Raw genomic sequence first — 27,395 nt, 5'->3', positions numbered from 1 at the left:
CATGGTTGAAAACCTCAACCTTGGAGCCGGAAACGTGTGTTTGAATCCCAGGAACCCGAGTAGTCACATTTAGCAAAGGGACTTCAAAGAGTTTTTGAGTCTGTTTTCTCATCTATGAAATGTGAGTGATTTTTACCGCAAAGGATTGAGAGCATTCACTAATATTCTTAGCATGGGGTTTGCACACAGTAGGGGCTAAGGAGTGAGCAGGGGCCAGCGGGAGAAGGAATTAGAGAAGTTAAGAGTATTCCCCTGAGGAGTGTCGGGAAATGGAGGCCGGGACCCTCAGGAAGCCCAAAGCGTTTGCTTCAGCCGAGGCTGCTGACCGGCGTGGAAGGATGGGTGCCCGCAGCCTGAGGCTTTGCCCTTCCGTCCTCACTTCCCTCCAGCCGGGCCTCCCAGCAGCAACCCACTCCATAACTCCCCGCCGCCCCCCTCAACTCCCCGCCCCAACCTCCCCAGCCACTCTACTCGGTTCCCCCACCAGCCAGGCCCCAAAGCCTGATGCGCATGCGTCCTCCCGCGCCTTTGCCCAGCTTTCCACGTTTCACTTCCCTCCTTTTCCCTCCGCAGCGCCAGCTCCATCGCTACGATTGGCCAGAAGACCTCCTCGGATTGGCCAATAAACGGCGCCCTGTCGCCCCCGTGTTACTGGGTAGAACAAAACAAAAACAAACAGAGCGAGAGGGGCCAGAGACGCTCGGAGGCAGCGGCAGACGCTGAGGTGCGGGGTCGGGGCCGGCTGACCAGAGACCTGGGCGAGCAACGGCGGCGACGGCGGCGGCGGCCTGAGGGGTCAGTAGCGGCGGCCCGGCTCGCGCGGTCGGGAGGACTGCGCCCTCTCCCACAGCCCCTATCTTCAGAGGCAGCCGCTCGTTGAGGGGGGAGGGGGCCGGGGGGTTGTGGAGGCGGCGGCCGAGTCTGGGTCAGGCTGGCGGGGCCGGCGTCCGCCGCCTCCTTGGAGTTCGGCAGGCCCAGCCGCGTCCGCCCCAACGCCCTGGGATGCGGAGAACCGGCCCCGGTGTCCTCCTTCTGCCCCCGGCCGGGAGCGTGGCGCCGCGGGCCCGCCCCCTCTTGGACCCCCTCCAGGCTTAGCGGGGCGCGCGAGGCTCTCGCCGTCGAGGGGCTCCTCGCCCCCTAGAAGGCCGACTTTTCATTTTCCTCTGGGGGTGGGCGTCGGGAGGCGGGTTTCTGGCCCGACTGAAATCCTGTGAGGAAGGTTTGCGCCCTCCCCGCCCTCCTGGTCTCCTTGGTGGCCGGCTCTGAAGATGCGGCCGGGCGTTCCCAGACCCGGCCCACCGGAGCCCGGGCCCGGCCGCCCGCCCGCGTCCAGCACCACGCGGGGGTCGGCCTGGCCTGGGGTCTGCAGGAGCCCGGGCCTGCGCGGCGGGGAAGCGGGCCGGGCCGCAGCGGGAGGGGCTGCTGGGAGGCGGCCACGTGCCTGCCGCCCCGGCCCTGCGAGAACTTCGCGGCGCCTCAGGTTGGGTATAGGGTCGCTTGTTTAGTTTAAATGAAATCTCCCGGAGAAAACAAAGGCAGGGAGGGAGCCCCCTTTCTGTGTAACGTGTGCTCTGTCTGCTGCGTTTGTCTATTTGATGCTGCGGTGTATGCGGGGAGGCTTTTTTGGTTTGTTTGCTTTACAAGAGCTTTAGAACTGCCTTCGGAAGTCAAAATCGCCGGTCTCCCCTGGCCCTAGTGAGAACTGACTGCGTAGCCAGCAGTTGTGAGATACTGACAGAGGAGTAAAATGACTAAAAATGCACCTTTCTCGGGGTAGGGGGGAATGTCACCGCCTGTTTTTCCCTGCATTTTCACTGTTAAATTAGACTTTTGGCATTCTTGCTAACGTAAGGCTTTTTAGGAACTCACCACTCACTTTTTAAAGGATCACTACAGATATGTTGTAAATTTACTTATTGGTATTTATGCCTTTGAGCTTTCCTGGCGGCTCAGTGGTGAAGAATCCGCCTGCCAGTGCAGGAGATGCTGGTTCGATTCCTGGCTCCGGAAGATCCCTTGGAGAAGGAAATGGCAATCCACTCCAGTATTCTTGCCTGGGAAATCCTGTGGACAGAGGAGCCTGGAAGTCTACAGTTCATGGGGTTGCAAGAGTTGGACACAACTTAGCTACTAAACTGCCACCACCATTTGTGCTCTTAACTTCCCTTTTTTATAGGTTTATTAAACTCCTTAATATCTTAGCAGGCGTCTTTGAATTTTATTTTGATTGGTTTTTCTGTTGTAATAATGAGAAAGGAAAAGTAGTTGCTAAAAGTGTAAAAATAAATGACATTTTGCTTTTTTCCCTCATTTTTGCATCATTGTGGTTGAGTGCTTTTAGCTGATTTTAAGTGGCTAGTTAGCAGTGACTGTAGCCCTGGAGTGAATACAAGTACTTTTCTAGTTAACATATGGCCTAAACTTCAAAAAACAGTCAAAGTGGTTTATGAGGTATATTTCAGGAAATAGGTTTTTTTAGGGGAGGTAGGATGGGAAAGTGAGGGTCTTTTGGGGAATGTCTTGGAAATTGATGCTTCTGCCTGTATGTTTCTGTGAAACACAATGGATAAATGAAAACTGTTTAATTTCAGCCTTTAATTTTGTCTGACTTACAGCTTTATTGAAAATTTTCTAGTTTTGTGTGAAGAATGTGGAGTTTAGATTTTTTTTTTTTTTTGCTTTACATTTTTCTTAAGTTTGTGGCAAAAATCTTATGGATTGTTAAGTAACTGGAAGCTCATTACTTTGAAGACAGTAAAAACATGGGACTTATCTTTATCCTTCTGTAAATTCTAAAACATCTGTGTTGTTATCAAGTGTCCCTGAGTTCTTGAATGTGTTAATCATTGCCAGAAGACCCAGACAGGGCTTTTTGTTGTTGTATAGTTATTTAATAAAAACAAACTTGATAAACTATAGTCATTACCTGATAATGTTCTTTGTCCAACTGAGTGTCTTTTGTGTAATAATTTAGATATTATTTTTAGTGTTAGAAAAGCAGTATTTAAAATTTTGATATGACAGCAGAAGTCTGTGTTCTAATAAGCTTCTCTCTGGTAACTCTAAAGAAGAATTTTCCTGTGGGTTATTAAAATCTTGTATTGAGCTTGTGCACACGGAACTGGATTTAGAAGGTCAGGGTTCTAATCCTGGTTCTTCCAATGAGCACTTTCTGTGATTCTGTTTAGTTATGTGAACAGTGGAGTTCCTACCTCAAGATTGTTCTGAGTTGTACATGAAATAACACATGTAAAATTGTTTTTGAATTATAAGGGGCTTTTTAAACATCAGTTATACTTTATTAGCTAAGTTCTGTGGAAAGTGTCCTCTTGAAGATTATGCGTGTATCAAGATTGAAGAAGATTTTAAAAATGTAACTCGTTAAAAAATCTCACACGCGTATCATGTGACATTTTCTCTTTCCAAAACATGTGATTCATCTAAAAAATGAAATAGGTTTGGGATTTTCAGCTATGGAGGACACTAATGTTTAGGTTTACGAACTCTTATTGTTCATTTATCTTTACGTATTTCTAAGGTTCATTTTTTCCCCCTTAAATCTGAAGTTGGTAGGAGTTATGATACTGAAAGATATTTATGTACAATCCATATTTTTGTTTCTTCTGAATAGAGAGTGATTTCACCATTTTCTTAACTTCTGAAACAATATGGTAGCATCTCGGTAGCCTAAGGATTATGCCACATTAAGAAACTTAAAATTTTAGCATAAGGTATGTGTTCATTTTTGTTTCACAAAATAATACCTTTTTCTGAAGGAAAGGGCTGTACAACTTACAAGATGTTAAAATGGTGTATGTTAAGAAATGTAAAAGTCAGTTTTTCCTTTGAGTGGCAGGAGGCATATAATTTTTCTAAAATGACAACAGGTTATGTTACATGAAAACTAAATGCTTTTTTGTAATTTATTAGTCATTCTTTTTAATTTGTGCATTTTATATCTTTTAAAAAGTCACTAGACTTCCCTAGTGACCCAGATGGTAAAGAGTCTGCCTGCAATGCGGGAGACCTGGTTTGATCCGTGGGTCAGGAAGCTCCCCTGGAGAAGGAAACGGCAACCCACTCTGGTATCCTTGCCTGGAAAATCCCATGGACAGAGGAGCCTGGTGGGCCCCAATCTATGGGGTCGTAAAGAGTTGGACACAACTGAGTGACTAACACACATATCTTTAAAAAAGGGCACACTGCTGGTGAAATCATTATAAATGACCTGAATGACATATCTAACTTACGCTACTTCTAAACAGATACTTAAGTACTCTAAATCACTATTTAAAAAATATTTCCAGAGAGATTATAAAATTGTATTTGGTTGCACCTTCTGGTGATAATTTTCATGAGAATGTATTTTGATAGTCTTTTTTCAAACAGTGGATTTTTATTGCTAAGTTAATTGTCTAAATAAAAGGTAGCTGATTTCATCAACTAGGGCCTTCCAGCATTAGTAATATTCAAACCATTTTGAAATCAAGATCTAAAATATTGAGGTGCTAATGTCATTGTACTTACTCTTTTCTTAAATAGGTAAGATTTTTAAAATGAATGAGTTTTTCAGATTATAAAAATAATGCTCTCATAGAAAATACTAATTTAAAAAATTTCTTTGTAGCAGTAATTATAGGTGCTTCGGTGATGAAATGGCAGATTTATCTGCTTTCAGATATGTTTTAGTGTGAAAAATAAGATAATTCTGTCTTTTTTTTTTTTAACCAAAACTGTGTTATTTGCATTTTAAAGTATTAGTTCTTACAGTTAATTGGCAACAAACTATTCAATATCTAGATGTAGCAGATTAATTATGAGGCCTGGTATTTTTAAAAAATTTGGAATGTGTATCTACTTTAACTTGAAATAAGCATGTTTAGCAAATATATCTTTTAATTCCAAGTTACAGGGGTGCTTTGCCACATCAGAAATATGGACTTTTTTTTTAATCTTTTTGGACACAGGTAAACTTATCAAGAAGATTGAAACCAAATGTTAATTAGGGGAAGTAAAGTGAACTCTTAAAAAAAAATGGAATTATGTGGTGATTTTTTTTTTAAACGGTCTGAGTAAGTAAATTAAATGGACCTTAATTATGTGAGTTTGGAAGACGTTGAAGTTTTTCTTTTTTTTTTCTTTTTAAAGAAATACATCCCAAAGGAAGAGTTCCATTTGGTAATTTAATCAGTGCAAGTGAAATTAAAGAACAATGGATGTAGAAAATGAGCAGATACTGAATGTAAACCCTACAGGTAAGTAATTATCTTGAATCTTGACTACTGTGAGCAAGTTTTAGGCCATTCCAAATTTTATGAAAACATCTTTACTTTAAAAACCATCTTAACTCATGCTATAAGAAATCAGGTCATATTATTTTAAAAATCAGGTTGGTGATTCTTACTTTTATGAAATTCATTGTATGTATTTTTCTGTGTGTCCTTTCACATTTCATACATTTATTCTTCAGTATTTATAATAAACTCTATGGTGTGGATGGGAGCAGAATAGTGAACCTGATCATTACTATTTTCATATGTGCTAGTTAGTGGTTTCTATACTATAAACTATTCTTGGTATCATTGCTATCTTTCCTAACTAATAATTTATTATAAATTAACTGTATTTTCCTCAATTTCCCATGATGCTTCAGTAGTACATTATTGTAAAAATGATTTTGTAGAATAGATATCCAAAATAACTTTAGATCACTTAAAATGTGTATATACCTTTCAGGATAATCTTTGTAGAGAGCTGATTAGGATTATGAAATATTCTCAGTAGCAAGAACTTTTCATGTTGGTACGTTTTAGGTAATTCTTTGCTTTATGATTAATACTGAAAAAATCTCCATGGAATTGAATGTTTAGCATATTTCATTTTTTAATATTATAGCTTCGTTTTTCAATGATTTTGATTCACTGTTCTGTCCAGTTATATAGTGATCTGAATTCACACTTTGAAGTTGAAGCTTCTTTCCTATTTTAAGTGTGCTAGAAAATTATTGTTGAAAAAAATTACTACAATAATTAATGATTATTTTGGTGCTGCTATATATAATGTCTCTATGAATACTTGTTTTTTAGCATTATAAATGGGTCTTATGTCCCTGCTTCATTGAGGCGGGAATAGTAATGATAAAATTTAAGAATATATTTCACAGATGGATAATTGTTTCTTCTCTGTATTGTCTAGTATGATAGCCAATAGCTACATACGACTACTCAGCTCTTAAACTGGGACGTGTCTGAATTCAGATGTATTGTAGGTGTAAAACTTTTTCTATTGGTTACATGTTGAAATGATAAAATGGATCTATTACATTAAATAAAATATATTAAAATAAATTTCAGTTGTTCCTTTTTAGTTTTTAATAGGAATATTAGGAAACTTAAAATTACATCTTTGACTTGCATTATTTATTAGATAGCACAGCTCTTTTATACTGTTTTCTAATTGTAACAAGGTCTATTTCTGACTTTGTTCTTGATGTCTCTGCTCAGTACTTCTTAAATACTTCACTACTTGGATGTGCCTTAGACAGGCTTTTGCATTCAATTTAACCTGTAACAGTCCATGTTAGACTAGTGTATTAATTCCAGCTTCTACTTTTACCAGCTATGTTACTTTGGGGAAGTAGGTTATGTGCTTTGACCTTCAGTTTATTCATATGTAAAGCTGGAATTGTAAATAACCCACTTTAAAGGTTTGTTACTGGGATTAAGTGAGATACTGTGCATGTGTGTCATGCCCATAGCATGTATTATGCATATCACAAATGAAAATGTGCTTATATTGTTAAATATAATAACATAATTCAGTGGACTAGTAATTGAAAGTGTGATTGTCTGGTACTGTGGTGTAATGTATGTTGGGTTGGTTATTGAGATGTTAGAGAATTCAGAAAGAAGAATTTAGTACACAGTAGAAAATGACTTTGAAGTCACCACATTCTGTACTCAAGGTTTTTTTTATCTTTTAAACTTCGGTTTTCTTAAAGTCAGATCAATAGTGGTTCAGTTCAGTCGTTCAGTCGTGTCTGACTCTTTTGTGACCCCATTTCTAAAACCAGCTTGAACATCTGAAAGTTCACGGTTCACATATTGCTGAAGCCTGGCTGGGAGAATTTTGAGCATTACTTTACTAGCATGTGAGATGAGTACAATTGTGTGATAGTTGGAGCATTCTTTGGCATTGCCTTTTTTTGCGATTGGAATGAAAACTGACCTTTTCCAGTCCTGTGGCCACTGCTGAGTTTTCCAAATTTGCTGGCGTATTGAGTGCAGCACTTTCACAACATCATCTTTTAGGATTTGAAATAGCTCAACTGGAATTCCATCACCTCCACTAGCTTTGTTTGTAGTGATACTTCCTAAGGCCCACTTGACTTCACATTCCAGGATGTCTGGCTCTAGGTAAGTGATCACACCATCGTGATTATCTGGGTCGTGAAGATCTTTTTTGTACAGTTCTGTGTATTCTTGCCACCTCTTCTTAATATCCTCTGCTTCTGTTAGGTCCCTACCATTTCTGCCCTATATTGAGCCCATCTTTGCATAAAATGTTCCCTTGGTATCTCTGATTTTCTTGATGAGATCTCTAGTCTTTCCCATTCTGTTGTTTTCCTCTATTTCTTTGCATTGATTGCTGAGGAAGGCTTTCTTATCTCTCCTTGCTATTCTTTGGAACTCTGCATTCAAATGGGTATATCTTTCCTTTTCTCCTTTGCTTTTTGCTTCTCTTCTTTTCATAGCTATTTGTAAGGCCTCTTCAGACAGCCATTTTGCTTTTTTTTTGCATTTCTTTTTCTTGGTTATAGAACCCCAAAACTTAGGTAGTGAAGTGAAGTCTCTCAGTCGTGTCTGACTCTTTGCGACCCCGTGGACTGTAGCCTACCAGGCTCCTCCCTCCATGGGATTCTCCAGGCAAGAGTACTGGAGTGGGTTACCATTTCCTTCTCCAGGGGATCTTCCCGACCCAGGGATCGAACCCTGGTCTCCCGCATTGGAGGCAGACGCTTTAACCTCTGAGCCACCAGAGAATAGGTAAGTATATAGCAAAATATAAAAGAGCAATTGATGTAAAAATGGGTTAAAATTATAATACCTAATATATAAATATACCTAGATATATCTACTGCTCAAGATACATAAATGTATATTTGAAAGGATGTTAAAATAGTTGAAGAAACTCAAGTGTAGGAAATATGATTAAATTGAATACTTTAGTACTCTGAGGGACATTTTAATGCATTGTTATACTTCTAAGAGAGGCCTTTATCTTCTGGTTGAGTTTGGTGGCTCACCTTGATTGTTGAATAATGAAAGCAATATGTTAGAGATAGGTGTTTAATGTTTGCTTCGGTCATCCATTCTTATGTGAAACACCATCTAGCTTGTCTAATCTATGATCTTTCCTTCTTCCTCTTATTCTTTTTTCTTCTTTGTATTCCCTCATTCCCTGTTTCTTTAGCTGTCACCACTTTGTTGCACTCTAGCTTTATATTTTCTATAGTTAACAGTCATCTAAGATTCAATGTGAGTTTGAATCTTATCCGCAGTCCTTCTTAAGTTTGTAACTTTTCTATGAAACATCTTTCTGGAAAATGAGGATAAACAGTTTCATTGTAGAACTTTGTTTGAATTATAGACCATGTAGGTAAAGTACTTGTGACCTGCTATGTAGTAGGTACAATACTGATGGTAATGATAGAAGAAGTATACAACTACTATGGCTACTGCTACTTTTACTACTAACAGTCTTAGTAGTTTAGGTCTGGTGGTTATGATGATGTCCCAAAGTGACCCTCCTAGCACTGGCTTCCTTTCCTAGTCTAAACTTTTGAAATACTGTTTATTTTTTTAATTCTCTTTGAAAGCCCTTTATTTTGTCTTTAAAAGGGTTAACCTTTTTATTTATCTCGGAGTTATTACCCTTGCCCTTTTCAGTTAGTTCGTGACTGAATACAGCAACATTTTCTTAGCTGGTCTCTTGACACTTTCTATTTTTTATAAGATATTCAGTATTCCTCTGCAAACAAATTATGCCATATCTACCTATGATATCAAATCTGAGCTCTGACCATTTGAATGTGGGAGTGGTCAGCAGCTATTCCAGTGATTGGGACAGGATCAAAAAGGACCTAACATTACAAGGTAATGAGTTTACACTTTATTTCGACCCAATAGGAATACCTTCAAAGGATTATCAGTGGAAGAAGATCAGTCTCCATGCAGTTTGGAGAATGGTTTGAGGATTCAGGGCAGGAGACTATTTATGAGACTGCTCAAGTGGTTTGGTGCTTCTTAATGTTTTTGTTTTGTGATTACTACAGGATTTGTGCCTGTTATACTTTTTTTCAAGAATTGTAAAGATTTTAACACACCTATGGTTCTTTATAGGATGATTTAAAAAATCCTTAGTTTCTGCCTTAAACATTTGAAAGACCGTGCATATAGATTTGACACATCTTAGTTACACTTCGGAATTTCTTAAGACATTTAAGCAAGCTTCAGGAGTTGGTGATGGACAGGGAGGCCTGGCGTGCTGCAGTCCATGGGGTCGCAAAGAGTTGGATGCAACTGAAGACATTTGAAGGGCTTTCCAGGTGGCACTAGTGGTAAAGAACCTGCCTGTCAATACAGGAGACAATGCAGGAAGACATAAGAGACACAGGTTCAATCCTTGGCTTGAGAAGATCTCCTGTGGTAACCCACTCCAGTATTCTTGCCTGGAGAATCCCATGGACAGAGGAGTCTGGCAGGCTACAGTCCCTAGGGTCACAAAGAGTTGGACATGACTGAGGCAACCTAGCAAGACCTTTGAAAAGGGATTCAGCTCTGAGTTGAGTTAGCCATAATGAGCAAAACTCAGGCCCAGGGGTAACTAATTCACTAGCTTTCTGAGCCTTGAAAAGTTTTCAGAGTAAAGCCAGTTGTTTCCATGTCATTTGATCCCCACTGACATTAGAGTAGATAGCATGAAGGATACTCTGCTAGGTGCTGCAGTTACAAAAATATACAGTATAGACATGGTTCCTCTTTTGAGCCTTATGACTTATTTGGAAAAGCACGACTGGTATATAAAAATAAAGTGATTTCGTGAGGTGGTAAATGTGCAGTATGTGAGTGTTACTGTGCCTAAAATTGTTAGAAAAGTTTTCATGGAGGAAGTAAGACCTAAAGTATGTCCTAAAGGACTTTGGTAACTGGAAAAAGCAGAGAGGATGACATTTTAAACAGAAGACCATTGGGAACTGTGGATGCATTGCTGTCTTTCAGAGAATAATGTGCAAATTTTATATAGGCTAGAAGATATTCAGAGAGTGGTAAGTAAATGTGAGTCAGATTTGGAGAAATGAATTAGAATTTTGAGATAATGGCTTTGAAAGCAGTGATGAATCAGCAGTTTGGCTCAGTAATCACAAATGATCACTTATTTGCCAAATGCCTTTCAACCTCTTTGGATTAGTAGCATTTTCTAAGTGTCCATAATTAATCATGAGATGTTTGGCAATTTATTTAAATACTCTTATCCTTAGTTTCCTTGTCTGTATAAATGATGCAATAAATAGCTCTCTAACTTATGGGTAAGTGACAAAATGCCCAGCCTAGAGCTTGGTAAATAATAGGCATTCTGTAAAAGTTTATCTCCCTTCTCTCAAGAGCCTTAGTCTTTTGTTTCTATCTCCAGCTGCTTGACTGTCTTAACTCATACAAGTTTCAAAGGTTTTATGTTTGTGTTTATATTAACACAGGTTTTATGATATAAACACATGAGATAACACACTTTCTGTAAACATTGTTCATTAACATTCAATGCCTTAGTTTACTTTCCATGATACTGTGAAGAAAATCCTGGTTCAGTTCAGTTCAGCTCAGTCAGTCAGTTGTGTCCAACTCTTTGCAGCCCCATGGACTGTAGCACGCCAGGCTTCCCTTTCCATCAACAACTCCCGGAGTTTAGTCTAACTCATGTCCATCAAGTCGGTGGTGCCATCTAACCATCTCGTCCTCTGTTGTCCCCTTCTCCTGCCTTCAGTCTTTCCCAGCATCAGGGTCTTTTCCAGTGAGTAGGCTCTTCTCATCAGGTGGCTAGAGTATTGGAGCTTCAGCTTCAGCATCTAGTCCTTCCAATGAATATTCAGGACCGATTTCCTTTAGGATTGACTGGTTTGACCTGCTTGCAGTCCAAGGGCTCTCAAGAGTCTTCTCCAGTACCATAGTTCAAAAGCATCAATTCTTCGGCGCTCAGCTTTCTTTATGGTCAGACTCTCACATCCATACATGACCACTGGAAAAGGCATATCTTTGACTAGAAGACCTTTGTCAGCAGTGTCTCTGCTTTTTAATACACTGTCTTGGTTTGTCAAGAAGCTTTTCTTCGAAGGAGCAAGCATCTTTTATGGCTGTAGTCAGTGTCCACAGTGATTTTGGAGCCCAAGAAAATAAAGTCTGTCACTGTTTCCATTGTTTCCCCATGTATTTGCCATGAAGTGATGAGACTGGATGCCATGAAATTATTTTTTTGAATGTTGAGTTTTAAGCCAGCTCTTTAGTTCCTCTTGATTTTTGCCATAAGGGTGGCATCATCTGCATATCTGAGGTTATTGATAATTTCTCCCTGCAGTCTTGATTCCAGCTTGTGCCTGGCATTTTGCATGATGTTAAATAAGCAGGGTGACAATATACACTCTTGATGTACTCCTCCAGTTTTGAGCCAGTCCATTTTACATGTCCGGTTCTAACTGTTGGTTAGTTGTCATTTATTAGATTGAGCCTATGAAATTGGCAATATGTGACTGCTACATATAAAAATGATAATTTCATATGATTCAACCTAATCTAACATGACTATAGCTGGTATAGCAATAGACAATTAAAATGCTTACTTAGATTTCCTTTTTTCCTTCATTTTATTTTTAAGACCCAGATAATTTAAGTGACTCTCTCTTTTCTGGTGATGAAGAAAATGCTGGGACTGAGGAAATAAAGAATGAGATAAATGGAAATTGGATTTCGGCGTCTTCCATTAATGAAGCTAGGATTAATGCCAGGGCAAAAAGGCGGCTGCGGAAAAACTCATCCCGGGACTCCGGCAGAGGCGATTCCGTCAGTGATAATGGAAGTGAAGGCCTTAGATGTGGAGTATCTGCACCAACCAGTCCAAAGGGAAGGTTGCTGGATAGGCGATCCAGATCTGGGAAAGGACGGGGATTACCAAAGAAAGGTTGGTATATATCTTACACAAAGAAATAAAAGGAAGAGATGCTTTCTGATTCTTGTACTGCAATTTCTTGTTCTAAGAATGAGAGGAATTTAAACAATGATAATATAAGGCTTTATGGTTTGTATGTATTTTTACATAGTAATAATCCAAGAATTACCCCACTCTTTAAATTGAGCCTTTTTGCTTGTTTGTTTAGGTTTAGCTCTCTTAAGCAGAACTTGGTCTCATATTTCCAGCAAAATATACACCAGTGCTTTTCACAGTTATGACTTGTGCACGTATTCTCTAATTCTGCTTGAAAGAAGTAGGGTCAGAAATTCATCATACCTATTATCTAATGAATCTAATTAATTATGTCTTGTTAAGAATACATGATAAATACAATTTGACTGGTAATATCAGGGTCAGAATTTTAATAATTTTGTAGATCTGGTTCTAAGTTCTTTTTAGTTCTATTTATTTTGGGTACTGATATATCTCCAGGGCCTGGAGTAGTGACTCGCAAGGTAGGTACTTACATAATTGTTGAATTGAGGGGTCTTGTTAGCCTCTGTGGTAGAATTTTGATGCAGTTTGGAGATTTCACTTGCATCTAAATGGTGGAAGCATCAAATTATGGCCTAGGATTCTTGTAAAGTTTTTGTGCCGTGTCAAAAATTGTTGTTGAATGACTCTGCAACCATTGCCTGGATCAGAATGAAACCTAACTACCAGATTTAGTTTTGCTCTGGTGGTAAGAATTATACTCAATGTGTAAATAACGCCCCCCTTCCCCATGGGTGATAAAGTTCTTTTAAAATATTGCAATATATTGAGCCTTATAAAAACATTTCAATACATTTATTTAGTAAAGCAACTTTGAAAGTTGGAATTGTTCAACTTCTGCTGATCTATTTGTTGGTAGAAAAATAGAAATGATTAGTTTGGTTAATGCTTAAATAGAAATCAGTTATTTGTAATATATTTCTGACTGTAAAGTATTTGTTTCTGGTGGGTTTAGAGGGTTGCAGTCGGACACGACTGAGCACACACACGTGAATATCTAAAGAGAATTTGACTTTAAAACAGTTAATGGTGGTCACCATACTTTGTTGAATAATTTCTCTGTTGTTGAGTTTTCTATGTCATCCCTTAACTGAATCAGCGTATTTCTTTTTGTTGTTCCCAAGAAATGTCAGAATTTAGAGCCCAGTTGTTATCAGCTGCCTTGAGGTTACCGCTACAGCTATTTTTGTTTGTTTGTTTGTTTTTTACTTTTATTTTAAAGCATCTGCCTTTTTAGTTTTAACTTTGTGAGCTGTTTCAACTTGGTTTTTTGGAACTAGGTTATAAATATATCTAATCATTACTGAAAAAGCAATAATCTGAATAAAAAGTTTACCGTATAATTCTCAACTGGCAAAAAAAAACCCTGGCATAAAAATTAAAATACAGTTTTTTAACTGCTCCTTAATTAACACCTGAACGTCTAGAACTATTTCAGATTTCAATTAAAATTTATGAACTGTGGACATTATGCTGTTTCCTTTCTCAATTCTAAACTTTTCAGGTGGTGCTGGAGGCAAAGGTGTCTGGGGCACACCTGGACAGGTGTATGATGTGGAGGAGGTAGATGTGAGAGACCCCAACTATGACGATGACCAGGTATAAGGCTGATACTTCTTGTGATATGTATTTAAAAGACTTACAGACTTTTTTGACCTCATGTTTGTAACATACTCATATATTGGTCAAATCATGTATTCTATATTTGTACTATTCATATACATATAATTTTATTTATATGTGTGATTATCTGCATGATTATATAATATGTATATGAGTGTGTATATATGTGTGTACACATTACACCCATTCGTATATATATCTAAATCGTATGTATATTCAGTACTTTCAGACTATTAGGTTAATTTTGGATTAGAAAACCAAGTTAACTGAGTAATGTATGTGTAATTTTCACTTGGTTTTTTAATTTAATATTTGGATATGGAAATATTTCTAAGAGAACATGAAAAAAATGTTTTTTTTTTCTTTTTTTGAAAAAAATGTTTTAAAACCAGTAGGATTCAAGTACTATAAAATGTTTGCTAAATATTCTAATTTTAATGTATAAACTTGAAGGTATTTGTTGTTAGATGAAGCCAGTCACATGTTGCAGGCAAACACTTCAGGACTGTTTTTTGCAGAGGACAGGGTTAGAAGATTATTGGACTTCTTATTTGTTTTGAAATTTCAGTTGAATAGTGCTTTTTCTTAGAGATTTTCTGGACTCATGAAGGCTTTTATTTTGTAGTACTAATCATAAAGTCTTTGGTTCCTGCTGTTTTTTTTTTTAAATGACACTTTAATGAAAATACTGGATATAATAGAAAGCCATCATAAAGTTTTTTGGTCACTGAAGTATTATTGGTTTTTTGGGAGAGAGAAAAAATAAACAAGCTATGGGGGATCAGGAGCAAGTCATATATTTGCTGTGGTTAGTGGTTTTGATCTATATTTTGATTTATTATATTCAGATTTTATAAAAGAACAGTGACATAGATTTCTGTTTTTATATTATGTAAGTGATCAAAGCATGTAGCATGTTTTTTTCTTGTTCCAAATAGGTATTACTAAGCAGTTGGAGTACAAAACTATGAAACAATTTCAATTTATCTGAATATTGTGTTCTTTAATTTATAACACTCTGCCTCTTCCCTTGCCAGGAGAACTGTGTTTATGAAACTGTAGTTTTGCCTTTGGATGAAATGGCATTTGAAAAGACTCTGACACCAATTATACAGGAATATTTTGAGCATGGAGATACTAATGAAGTTGCGGTAGGTTTAAAGTTGCAAGTGTAACTTGTTTAATATGGGAGAACACACACTGTTAAAGCAAAACATCATATCCAGGAGGATTTTGGATCACTGGAAAAGACTAAGCATTTTTTAATATGTAAATGAAGTTTTAACTAAGAAATGGAATAAAATTTTATTTACCATTCTTAACCTGTTTGCAATCTGATGAGGACTATGTGCCATTTCCTTCTCTGAAAAATAGCACAACACAATATTTTAATAATTGTTGTAATTATAACATTTCCATAATTGATAGTATTTAAAATATAATTTTAACAATTTCAAGGCGTTTATGGACCTAAAACCTCAGGGATCTCAGTTAAAAATACTTCAGTTCCACTTTCTTTGATATTCATTTCAATACTTAGGACTAGAATAAAATTTATCCTTGTACTCTGTCCAAAAAGTAAATGTAAACAAATGTAAACAAAGATTTAGAAAAGAATGCATACAAAAATCAAGAGAACAAATGTGTTTTTGAAGCATAATTTGCATGAGGACATTTGCCCTATTTTGAATTGTTCATAAAGTAAATCTAGAAGGGTAAAATAAAATTGTTGCTCTCGTTTAGTAGTTTAGTGTTATTGACAAAGTAATAAAATTGTATCTCTGTAGAAGACTTATGATTTAGATTCTTTTAATTCAGACTGGGCTTTCTTGGTTTGTCTCATAATATGAGGTTTGATAGCTTTGCATTTTTGTAGTATTTGAATATAAAACAAATATTTGATCAGTGGATACCATGTGGAGTTATTTATAATGGTGATTCCTGCCCTTTTGAAGCTCAGTCAAGTGAAGGAAATGATACATGCACAGATTATTAGAATGTTATAGAGGAAAAGTTTACCAAAGTCCCATGAGGGTAGGGACTTGAAATCTTGTTACCTACGTAGCATGGGACCAGCAGTATACTCAGTTTATTAACTGAGTAGTACTGTGAGGTGAGTGTTATGGAAGCATAAGATGGAGGGTGATAGATTATCTGGAACCATCTGAGGATAGTTAGGCATTTGCCAGGCTAAGATGGTCGAAGCAGGTTTTCCGGGAAGGAGTAGTCCTGGAAGGAGTTTTCCAGGAAGGAGTGTCATGTTTAAAGTCAATGAATTGTTCAGGTGCAGCCCAGGAAGATGAAATGGAGTGGGGAGAGACTATTAACGAGGACACCAGTTAGGTCACTCAGAGTAAGTATCAGTAACTAACTGGTTACTCTGAGTAACCTAACTGGTATCCTTGTTATTAGTCATCACTGTATGTAACTGAGTTACAACGTAGCTTCTTTGGTCATACTGCCTATATTCTGCTTCATATTTGGTCACTCTTCTGGGAATCTTCAGCAAATACTTCCATTTTTCTGTGCTTGGGATAGGGTGAATATGATAATACCTCCTCAAAAGAGTTGGTTTTTTGAATTAAGTAATAAAAACTTATTCCCCCAAATATGACTGCTTCTCTGATTATTTCGAAACAAGGAGAGAGGATACATGGATAAAGTTTTGATTTTTTTTCCAAAATAAAATTAAACTATAGGCAGTGACATACTTCTTCTTCTTTTTTTTTTTTTTTGGAGTAGGAAATGCTAAGAGATTTAAATCTTGGAGAAATGAAAAGTGGAGTACCAGTGTTGGCAGTGTCCTTGGCATTGGAGGGAAAAGCCAGTCACAGAGAAATGACGTCTAAGCTTCTTTCCGATCTTTGTGGGACAGTAATGAGCACAAATGATGTAGAAAAATCATTTGATAAATTGTTGAAAGACCTACCTGAATTAGCACTGGATACTCCTAGAGCACCACAGGTTTGTAAAATTCTTCTTTGTGTTCATTCTTCTTTTTGTTCATTCTCCGTCTGCTTTGCTTGGATTTAAAGAACTAATACCTGCTCCTAGGAAGTTTTATTAGACGAAAGAGGGAAAAACTGGCCCATATTCCCTATCACACAACAATAGTGCTCTAATATTTTAATGTATTTTTCCTTAGCTCTTTCCATTCCCCCAGTGTAGTTCTCATCACTGTAATTTTATATCCTACTTTCTCCACCATGGTCTCTAGTTTTTTGGTCATTATTTTTTTTTTTTGCTGTCTCTATATTCTTTATTACATGTACTTGAGCTGTTTCATGACCTAGGATCTTTTAAAAATGTAGATTGTTGTAATTGAGGATTGAGTTTGCTTCACTAATGTTATGAAAATAATCATAAATAAGATTGTTCCCTTTTATAGCTTTGTAGGGAGATAATTAGAAAATTCATGACTTATGTATGCTTTTGTTTAGATTCTGTCCTCAAAGCCTTTTACTTTTATTAGATTTAATACATGCTGACACTATAATATGACTTTCTGGTTTGAAATTGAAAACGTGTGAAATCGTTGCTATTTACCTGACCAAAGTTTTAAAGCAAGGTAGGAGCACTTTACTTAAACATTAATTTAGGAATAGAGTATAGGTAGGTTAACTTAAATGCTGTTTCTGTTTTCTTTCCTGTGACAGACAGTAAGTAGTCTGTGCTAGTATTGAACTGTGATTCAAACATGAACTTTTTTTTTTATACCAGTACCAATACTTAAAAAAAGAAACTGTACACAATAGTCATTATAGAAATTTTGGAAAATAAGGAAAAGCCAAAAGAAAGAAAGGCGAGCAAAAATAGCCACTGTTAACTGTTAGCATTTTGGTATTAAATCTTCCATTCTACTTTTTGTGGATATATGTCAATGTATAATTTTTATATATCCTTACCTTTTTGGTTTTAATAAAAAGTGGAATCATGGTGTATATGCTACTTTGTAAACTTGATTTTTCTTATACTCATAAAAATGCGGTAAACATATTTGTCCATATAGTGTACCCATCTTACATATATACCGTTTAACCCAAAATTACTTTTAGACACTCAGTTGTTTCCAGTGTTATAAGAAATAATGCTGTGAACATGCTTTCATGTAAATATTTCTACGCACTTTTACCCCCTCAGATAAACTCTCTTATTCAAACAGGTTTTTGAGAGACCATAGTCCAAGTTTTTTTTCCCCCCAGAAGAGTGGTTTCTCTTGACTGTTAAGTCATTGACTTGGCAAATATTTTTGATCATGTATGCTATGCTTCAGGCAGTGTGCAAGGTCGGGGATTCAGTAGTGAGGAAAACAGATGTTTTATGCCTCACAGCACTTAAATTGAAGGTTAAGATGTGGGGAGTGTATGCCAAGCATAACTAGTAGGTGCTAAATGATGTTTTCTGAATATTCCAGCATGTCTTAGGTATTGACTGTGTAGTTCAACCAGTCTTCATCATTTATGTATTTAGAAATTGTGTCCTATAAAGGTTTTAGATTTTTTATATGGCTCTTTTTTTCCCCCCTTATTATAGTTGGTGGGCCAGTTTATTGCTAGAGCTGTTGGAGATGGAATATTATGTAATACCTATATTGACAGTTACAAAGGAACTGTAGATTGTGTACAGGCTAGGTAAGTAAATTAATTTTTCTACTTAGAACTTTCAAAATAGGGGAAAGTTCTGCAGGATTCTGTTGAAATGACACTGGAATTAATCAGACATTGTGGATATCTATTTGTCATTTATGTGTAATTAAAATTGAGAGTTTCTTGATACAATAGAACAGAAAGAAGATAGTATTATAATGCAGAAGTTCTGCATTATATATTTCTGCATCTATATTATATGCAGAGTTTTAGCTAAACTATTACCTACCTTTATGTCAAGCTACTTTTCTTTCTGCCTCAGTTTCCATATTTATAAAAGGAAAGGATGGGACTTAGAATGTTCTTTAAGGTCCCTTCAGGTTTTAATATTCTGTAATTATTTAATCTTCTAATAAGATGGACAACATTAACAAAAGAGCCATATTTTCAATTTTATATTTATTTGCTATGGAAATCTTAGGAAATAATGTTTCTTACTTTTGTTCTTTAGCATAACTATAAGCTAAATGTGTTATTTGGGAATTATGCTCTATAATTTTTCATAACTTCCTAGAACTTAGATTTGGACTTAGCCATGTCTTAGGTTTTCATAGGTATAGATACTAATTTTCTGGAACTATTTCAGGTCATAGTGTAATGGTTGCCTTGGTGGGAAAGTATGAATATATACAGAAATTCATTTTAGGTGAAATGTTCCTTCTCAGTGTAGATCAATTATTTTGTAATAACATTAGAGTTCTGTTCACTGGGAAATGGAAATAAGTGTGTGAGAGAATATTAATATGAAAAGCAACCTTTTTCCTCCAGCTTTTTATTTTGAAAAATAGTTTAAGAGACTTCTTAACTTTAGGTTGCTTTTATGTTATAATGCAAAAGCTTTTAGTGTATATAGCCCTACCTCTTCCCGGACTTGATCCATAATTTAGTCAATCTCAACAGTGTTCATATGTCAAAATTAACTGTTTTTGTTTGTTTTTGTAGAGCTGCTCTGGACAAGGCTACTGTGCTTTTGAGTATGTCTAAAGGTGGAAAGCGTAAAGACAGTGTTTGGGGCTCTGGAGGTGGGCAGCAGTCTGTTAATCACCTTGTTAAAGAGGTAACTATGGGGTATTGTCTTTAATTTATATGTATTCTTTAGGAAAATAAACATGCCCTCTAGCTTTTATGGACAAAAATTAAGTTCAGTCCTGCAAGTGAAAAATTGAATAATCCTTATATATATGGCTTTGTGCCCTTTTGCTATAAATTATACCACGACCATATAATCAATTAAATTTTTACTGTTTCCCTGACTTAAAAATAAGATTGTGTTAAGTTAAAGTGGCTTTCATGAAGAAAGCTATGTGGGAACCTTAGCGGAATACCTAGTCTTTTTCTTGGTATTTAAAAACTTTCAAACTGTTGAAGTAAGAGTTTCTATTTTGTAGTTATTTACTAAATGTCCATTTTTATAACCAGTTTGAAACTGGATGGTCTCAGATTTTGTTATGCATTATGAACACTGGAGTAGATCAGAGTGGTAGAATTTTTGTAAGGAAGTTCACTACTGTGAGAGTTGGACCATAAAGAAAGCTGAGCGCTGAAGAATTGATGCTTTTGAACTGTGGTGTTGGAGAACACTCTTGAGAGTCCCTTGGACTGCAAGGAGTTCAAACCAGTCCATCCTAAAGGAAATCAGTCCTGAATATTCATTGGAAGTACTGATGCTGAAGCTCCAATACTTGATGTGAAGTCACCTGATGTGAAGAGCTGACTCACTGAAAACGACCCTGATGCTGAGAAAGACTGAAGGCAGGAACAGAAAGGAACGAGAGAGGACAAGATGGTTGGATGGCATCACCAACTCAATGGACATGAGTTTGAGCAAGCTCTGGGAGATGGTGAAGGACAGGGAAGCTTGGCGTGCTGCAGTCCATGGAGTTGCAAAGCGTCAAGACATGACTGAGCGACTGAACAGCAACAAATACATACTTTAAAAGAAAAAGTAATTGATTTTTGCATTAATACCAGATTACTCTCTATGGATTTTTTTCCTGGCAGCAAAATGATATTCTATATTAAGAAACCAAAAATGTTTTACTCTTCTTGAGGATTTTAAAGAAAATTAGAAGATATATATAGTACATGTGATTTTTATTTTTGAGTGTAGTCTTTTCATGTGAAAGAAGTAAAACTTTCTATATTCCCAGATGACATCATCTGTATACAGAAAATCCAAGTGAATCCTCAAGAAAACAAAAACACCAAACTGTTATAAAAGAATTCACTGTGGTTGCAGGATATAAGATCTGCATACAGAATTTAATTGTAGATCATCTGTATGCTAGCAATGAGTGAATGATTTGAAATGAAATTAAACAATTACATTGATAATAGCATAAAAATTAAATATAAAGGAATAAATTTAAAAGAAGTGCAAGTCTTCTGCACTAAAAATGATAAAACACTGTTGAAAGAACTAAGGTTTAAATAAGTAGAAAAATATCCCATGTTTATGGACTGAAAGACAACATTGCTCGGATGATAATGCTTGTCAAAGTTAGTATTTTGAGAAACTGCCAAACTATTTAATGGTACGTGAATTATCTCAACAAAAATTAGTCAACATAAAAGCTGAAATAAAACTACCAATATATGAGTTTGAGGTTGACAGTATTTGGATATTCATTTATTTTATATGGAAGGATGAGTTGGACAGAGAGGACTTTTAGAAATATATACGTGTATTTATCATTCTCAAAAATGCATGGAACCAAATGAGAAACATTTAAATACTTTATATAACAAAGTTAAAAGTTCCATGCTTTAAATATTTATTTTCCTAGAGCATAATAGGAATTATTCATCAATCTGTATTCTGTTGATCAGATTTTATTTTTTATGGAAATATGTTGTAGAATTTGGAAGTAGAAGATATGTAAATAAGATTATTTTATTCAGTCAGCTAACATTCATTTGAGTGTCTGCTAAGTGCAGATGATTTTAACAGGCAGTGTATAGGGGAGAACATTCCTAGTTGAAGTTCTTGTGCTGAAAAACTATCCTCTTTCTTTTTTTCTGGAGCCATAGATATTCTTGTGTGACTTTAAACAGTCAGGACTTGACCTCCTTAGCCGTAACTGGAAGCAGAATTGCTAACAAACGTTTTAAATGGGCCTCAAAACTTCAGTTTTAGAGGAAAGAGAACAGTATTTAGAGAATCTTTGCTCTGTCTAGTAAAGCCCTATTATCTCTCATTTTTTGGCTCCCACTGCAGTATTCCGGTTATCCTGGTGGAAATAAGTTTGTGCCACTTTAAAAAGTCATTTTGAGACTTCAGTTAGTGCCCTCTAGTGGTATTTAAAGTGACTTCTTTTTTCACAGGGAGCGTTGAAGCATGACCACAGCTCAGGCCATACACACGTCTACTCGTCAGTCTCAGTGATTATCAAAGCACACCAGAACACTGCATTATTCCCTTTATGATTTGCTTTTCAGTTGTGAAAAAATTCTGTTATGTCAAGACTACTAGACAACTGTTTGTGACCTACTTATACTTATTTACTATGTAATATATTGAGATGAGGGTAAATCTTCAGGCAAAGCAGAAGTTTTCAAAAATCCAGAACTAACATCTCAATTCTTAAATCTGATAGATTGATATGCTGCTGAAAGAGTATTTACTCTCTGGAGACATGTCTGAAGCTGAACATTGCCTTAAGGAACTGGAAGTACCTCATTTTCACCACGAGCTTGTATATGAAGTAAGATTACTTTGGCATTCCAAAGAGAATTATTGTGTTCCTTTTTGCACCACAGAGACTTAATGCTTCTTTAATAATACACATTTTTTAAAAATTACAATATTAAGGGAGAGTTCTATAATTTTTAATGGTTACATATTAGAGAAAAGAGATCTGATAGATTTTAGGAGCAGTTTCTTATATGAAAATGAGCAATAATTCAATCATTTATTCAATTTTTAGGCCATTGTAATGGTTTTAGAGTCAACTGGAGAAAGTACATTTAAGATGATTTTGGATTTATTAAAATCTCTTTGGAAATCTTCCACCATTACTCTAGACCAAATGAAAAGAGTAAGTATAACATTTTGAACCATGTTTAGGCTGATATCTTAAATTTTGTATGCTTGAATACAGACTGAAGTGTCAATGAAACTTTCTGGTTTATTTAGTAATGTTATGCCTTTTTCTGTATTTTTTAATGGTACTGTTTAGTTTTGAACCTCTTACAGCCATTTCCTGGGAAGTTGTAAATACGTCAGCTTTTTTTTAATCTGAATTTTAAAAATGTGTGTGTGTATGTTCTTCCTCAAGAGTTCTAAGATATGATAATTTGGTTATATCTAAGAGTCAGACACGATTGAGCGACTTCACTTTCACTTTTCACTTTCATGCATTGGAGAAGGAAATGGTAACCCACTCCAGTGTTCTTGCCTGGAGAATCCCAGGGAAGGGGGAGCCTGGTGGGCTGCCATCTATGGGGTCGCACAAGAGTTGGACACCACTGAAGCGACTTAGCAGCAGCAGCAGAGAGAAACAAACTTGTAACAAAAGTACTTGATTTATTCCTATTTTATTGTATGCGTTGTTATTAAAATGTTGGTAAGGTTCTTATTTGCCTTTTATTTTTTTAAAATGTAGTAAATGTATTACAGTAGATGGAGAAATGTATCCAGTGTCCATTGTCTGCTGGAAGCTCTTTTGAGAGAACAGTTTTAAATATTCTGTAACAAATGTACTTAACTCTCTGTACTTTTCAAGGTTCAGATCTGACTTCAGTCTAATTAATATGACCACTTGGACTTAAATATAGCCTGGTAATAGTGATGGGTTACATGCATTATGTATTTTATATGGGCTAACACTTCTGTATATAACTTCATTGTTCTAGGGTTATGAGAGAATTTACAATGAAATTCCGGACATTAATCTGGATGTCCCACATTCATACTCTGTGCTTGAGCGATTTGTGGAAGATTGTTTTCAGGCTGGAATAATTTCCAAACAACTCAGAGATCTTTGTCCTTCAAGGTACTTTATTTACTTTCTCAACATCAAATACTGACTGAGGTACTTAAGGTTAAGCTAATTTTCTGTCATTCTGTCTGAAAAATAATAGTATCTTCCCTTTAGTTACTCACTAGTGGAAAATCATCTGAGTCTATGGAGAAGCAAGCATGAAGCTTTTTCTCTTGTAAATCTGTACAGGACTATCTCATGAAGCCCCAGTTCACTGGAAAGAAGCTAATTTTGTGGAACAAAATGTGTCTTACTCTGTTCTGAGTAGATTATTTCAGAGTAGATATTAATCAGTAAGATGAAAAAAATTGAGGCTTATGACAGTGTAATGTACCTTTTCTAAGGTTACACATAGTAAAAGCCAAGGATGGATCCAGACTTTTTCCGGCTTTAAAGGTCTATGCTCATTCCTATTGGAGAAGGCAATGGCACCCCACTCCAGTACTTTGCCTGGAAAATCCCATGGATGGAGGAGCCTGGTAGGCTGCAGTCCACGGGGTCACGAAGAGTTGGACACGACTGAGCGACTTCACTTTCACTTTTCACTTTCATGCATTGGAGAAGGAAATGGCAACCCACTCCAATGTTATTGCCTGGAGAATCCCAGGGACGGGGGAGCCTGGTGGCTGCCGTCTGTGGGATCACACAGAGTCGGACACGACTGAAGTGACTTAGCAGTAGCAGCAGCAGCAGCAGCAGCTCATTCCTATTCTGTATGTAGGTTCCTTTTGATCCTTCACAGAATGGAGAATTGGGGCTGATTGCATTTTACTTCTCTAGAAACTGTGTGTGTGTGTGATTCTTTGGAGGTATATGTGCTAGTAGGATCACACTCTTTAGGAGTTGATGGATTTTTTGTTATTGTTAAAGCTTAAGTTTATATTGTAATAGATATAAAAGTTTAGTAACAGCTAAACTTCTTGTTTGGGCTTCCCAGGTGGCTCAGTGGTAAAGAATCTCCTGCAATGCAGGAGACACAGGTTCGATCCTTGGTCAGGAACATCCCCTGGAGAAGGGAATGGCTACCCACTCCAGTATTCTTGCCTGGGATATCCCATGGACAGAGGAATCTGGGAGGCTACAGTCCATGGGGTTGCAAGTTGGACATAAAGCGACTAAAACAAAGAAGAAACTTATTGTGTGGTCTCCTTTATGTATATTTTAAGTTTTTGTAATTTTTTTCTGAAGAAATTTCAAACTTTGCATACTTTTATGTAAGTGCATTGTGAGAAATCTCAAAAAATACTTAAGGCTGTCCTTTGCTTACAAAGTTCAGAAGCCATTAAGAGAGAAGGACAAGATAATGGTGGAGATACTTTTTAATGGCTTTGATAAAAATGTCTGAAAATGTGTATTTCTACTTGGTGATGGCATCCTTTATGTACTAATGTGCAAAGTGGTGTACATCAGTATAAACTGTCAACTTTGGCAAGGCTTTTTGCTACTTGCTGCTTCATTTCCACCCTTGATCTCCTAATATTATAGTATGAAGCCTTTATGTTCAGGAAAATATAGCTGCAATACATACCCCTTTCATAAATACCCCTTAATATGAAAAGGAGTCAACACTTTGGCACTGTCCTTTGATAGCTCAGACGGGAAAGTGTCTGCCTGCAGTGCAAGAGGCCTGGGTTCGATCCCTGGGTTGGGAAGATCCCCTGGAGAGGAAAATGGCAACCCATTCCAGTATTCTTGCCTGGAAAATCGCATGGACAGAGGAGCCTGGTAGGCTGCAGTCCATGGGGTTGCAAAGAGTTGGACACAACTGAGCAACTTCACTTTCACTTTTTTAAAAAGTTTTTCAGCCTCTCTTCAAAAGTCTTAACTAGTGATTTCTATTATGGCCTTACTTTCAAGGATCATTTGGAGAGATGTCTAAACTTTCTGTGAATTCCATACAACTTTAACTTTTTATCCTCTCTTTTTTTGCTTATTTGGGCAAAGTGCACATTTGTGTGTGACCTTGAATGCCTGTGCATATTGGTCTAGGGTCAGAGAAGAAATAAGGACCAATTCTGCCCAAGCTCTGTTGAGCACTTACTGCTTTCAGCTGCTGTGACTGTTCCTCTTGAGCTGTTGTTACTACATGTAGCTGTAGAGGAAGGCATCTTGAGTTTGAAATGGCATAAAGTTCAAAATGGGGTATATACAGGAATTAAATTGACTCTGTTTTTCCACATTCAGGTTATGGCTTTTCTGTATCTGAGAAAAAATTAAAAACCATTTTAAAACATAGATATTTTATAGGTTCTGTAGCTTTAGTTTTCATAGTTTCCAATCATGTTGGTATTTCCTATTTGGTTCAATGTTTAGCTTTCAAATAATATTAATAACATAGTAGAAATAAATACAGGCATGTCTCATTTTATTGTGCTTTACAGATACTGTTTTTTAACAAACTGAAGGTTTGTGACAACCCTGCATTGACAAGTCGGTGCCATTTTCCCAAACAGCATTTGCTCACTTTATGTCTGCGTGTCACAGTTTGGTAGTCCTCAGAGTATTTCTAACCCTCAACTTGCAAAAAGATTAGACTTGTTAAAAGTTTGGATGATGGTTAGCATTTTTCCTCAATAAAGTATTTTTAAATTATTATATGTACATTGGGGTTTTAGACATAATGATATTGCACACTTAATAGGCCACAGATTTATGTAAACATTATATGCAGTGGGAAACCAAAAAACTCACGTGATTCGCTTTATTGAGGCAGTCTGGAACCGAACTCGCAATAATTTTGGCGTGTGTTTGTATTAAATTTCCAAACAGCAAAATGTTTGCCATATTTGTATTTTTTTTTCTTACATGACTTCATTTGAACAGTGAACTTATTTCAATAATTGAGCTTTTGTTTAACTAAAAAATGCTCAGATTAAGTAGTTCATTTGGTATGTTCTAAGGTATGTAACCAGTAAGGTCTTTTCAAAAGACTTAGGCATGCTGACTTTTTAAAATTTAAATGACAAACTATTCAAAAGTTAATGACAAAAAAAGATGAAGTTTTTAATTATTTTAATTGACTGTAGTCAAAATTTGTATCTGTTTACATGTTTTTGTTCTTTTCATTACAGGGGTAGAAAACGTTTTGTAAGTGAAGGAGATGGAGGTCGTCTTAAACCAGAGAGCTACTGAATAAAGAACTCTTGCAGTCTTAGATGTTATAAAAAATATATATATCTGAATTGTAAGAGTTGTTAGCACAGGTTTTTTTCTTTTTTTTTTAAAGCACTTGTTTTGGGTACAAGGCATGTCTGAAATTTTTAAAGGAAGTGTTTTTTTTCTTTTTCTTTCTTTTCTCTGTTTTTTAATTTGAGGGTGTAAAGGAGGGACAGAAAAGCAACCACTTCTTAAGTGGGATATTCTCATAAGCTACCTTTTGTAAGTGCCATGTTTATGACCTAATCATTCCAAGTTTTGCATTGATGTCTGACTGCCACTCCTTTCTTTCAAGGACAGTGTTTTTGTAGTAAAATCACTGGTTTATACAAAGCTTTATTTAGGGGTCAAAGTTAAGCTGCTAAAACCCCATGTTGGCTGCTGCTGTTGAAATACTGTGCTTTGGGAGTTAAAAAAAAAAAAGCTATTTGTTTTAAAGAATTTTTAAAAAATGAGCTAGTTGTGAGACTTATTCATCTTTCCAGAAAACATATTGCTTGGTCTTAAAGACTAGACAGTTAAGTAAATGGTGGCTGGAACATCTATTTTTCTACAAAACTGGAAAAATGAACCCAGTTCTAGAAGAATGTATGACAAAATAAAACATGTGAAGCAGTGTTGATTCTTTATTTGGAGTGCATTTATTTTAGATCTTTTAAAAAATTTATTTCCCACAGCAAATTTTAAATCATATAAAAGAGCATATTTGAACCCA

At 36.6% G+C, this 27,395-nt stretch overlaps 1 protein-coding gene across 1 annotated transcript; it reads left to right on the top strand.

Moving 5' to 3' along the window:
* Nucleotides 1-604: 604 nt before the first annotated feature.
* On the top strand, nucleotides 605-27,302 carry PDCD4 (programmed cell death 4). The gene is made up of 12 exons (XM_070363598.1): nucleotides 605-795; nucleotides 5,149-5,255; nucleotides 11,926-12,228; nucleotides 13,778-13,872; nucleotides 14,934-15,047; nucleotides 16,639-16,860; nucleotides 18,430-18,527; nucleotides 19,485-19,599; nucleotides 22,139-22,246; nucleotides 22,469-22,579; nucleotides 23,397-23,536; nucleotides 26,596-27,302. Exons 2-12 carry the CDS (start codon nucleotides 5,213-5,215, stop codon nucleotides 26,654-26,656), a joined length of 1,410 nt encoding a protein of 469 aa, XP_070219699.1. The 5' UTR covers nucleotides 605-795; nucleotides 5,149-5,212; the 3' UTR covers nucleotides 26,657-27,302.
* Nucleotides 27,303-27,395: the final 93 nt, after the last annotated feature.

This window comes from Bos mutus, chromosome 26 (genome assembly GCF_027580195.1).
Source record: "Bos mutus isolate GX-2022 chromosome 26, NWIPB_WYAK_1.1, whole genome shotgun sequence".
In the NCBI taxonomy this organism is placed as follows: Eukaryota; Metazoa; Chordata; class Mammalia; order Artiodactyla; family Bovidae; genus Bos; species Bos mutus.
Note: the sequence above shows the minus strand (reverse complement) of the source record. Positions and strands in the feature narration are given on the sequence as shown.

Bases quoted from the DNA above. Each gene is read 5' to 3' on its own strand.
- PDCD4 (XM_070363598.1), top strand. From the start codon at position 5,213: ATGGATGTAGAAAATGAGCAGATACTGAATGTAAACCCTACAG. The intron at 12,229-13,777 runs GTTGGTATATAT...TAAACTTTTCAG, and splicing joins ACGGGGATTACCAAAGAAAG to GTGGTGCTGGAGGCAAAGGT. The intron at 23,537-26,595 runs GTACTTTATTTA...TTTTCATTACAG, and splicing joins AGAGATCTTTGTCCTTCAAG to GGGTAGAAAACGTTTTGTAA.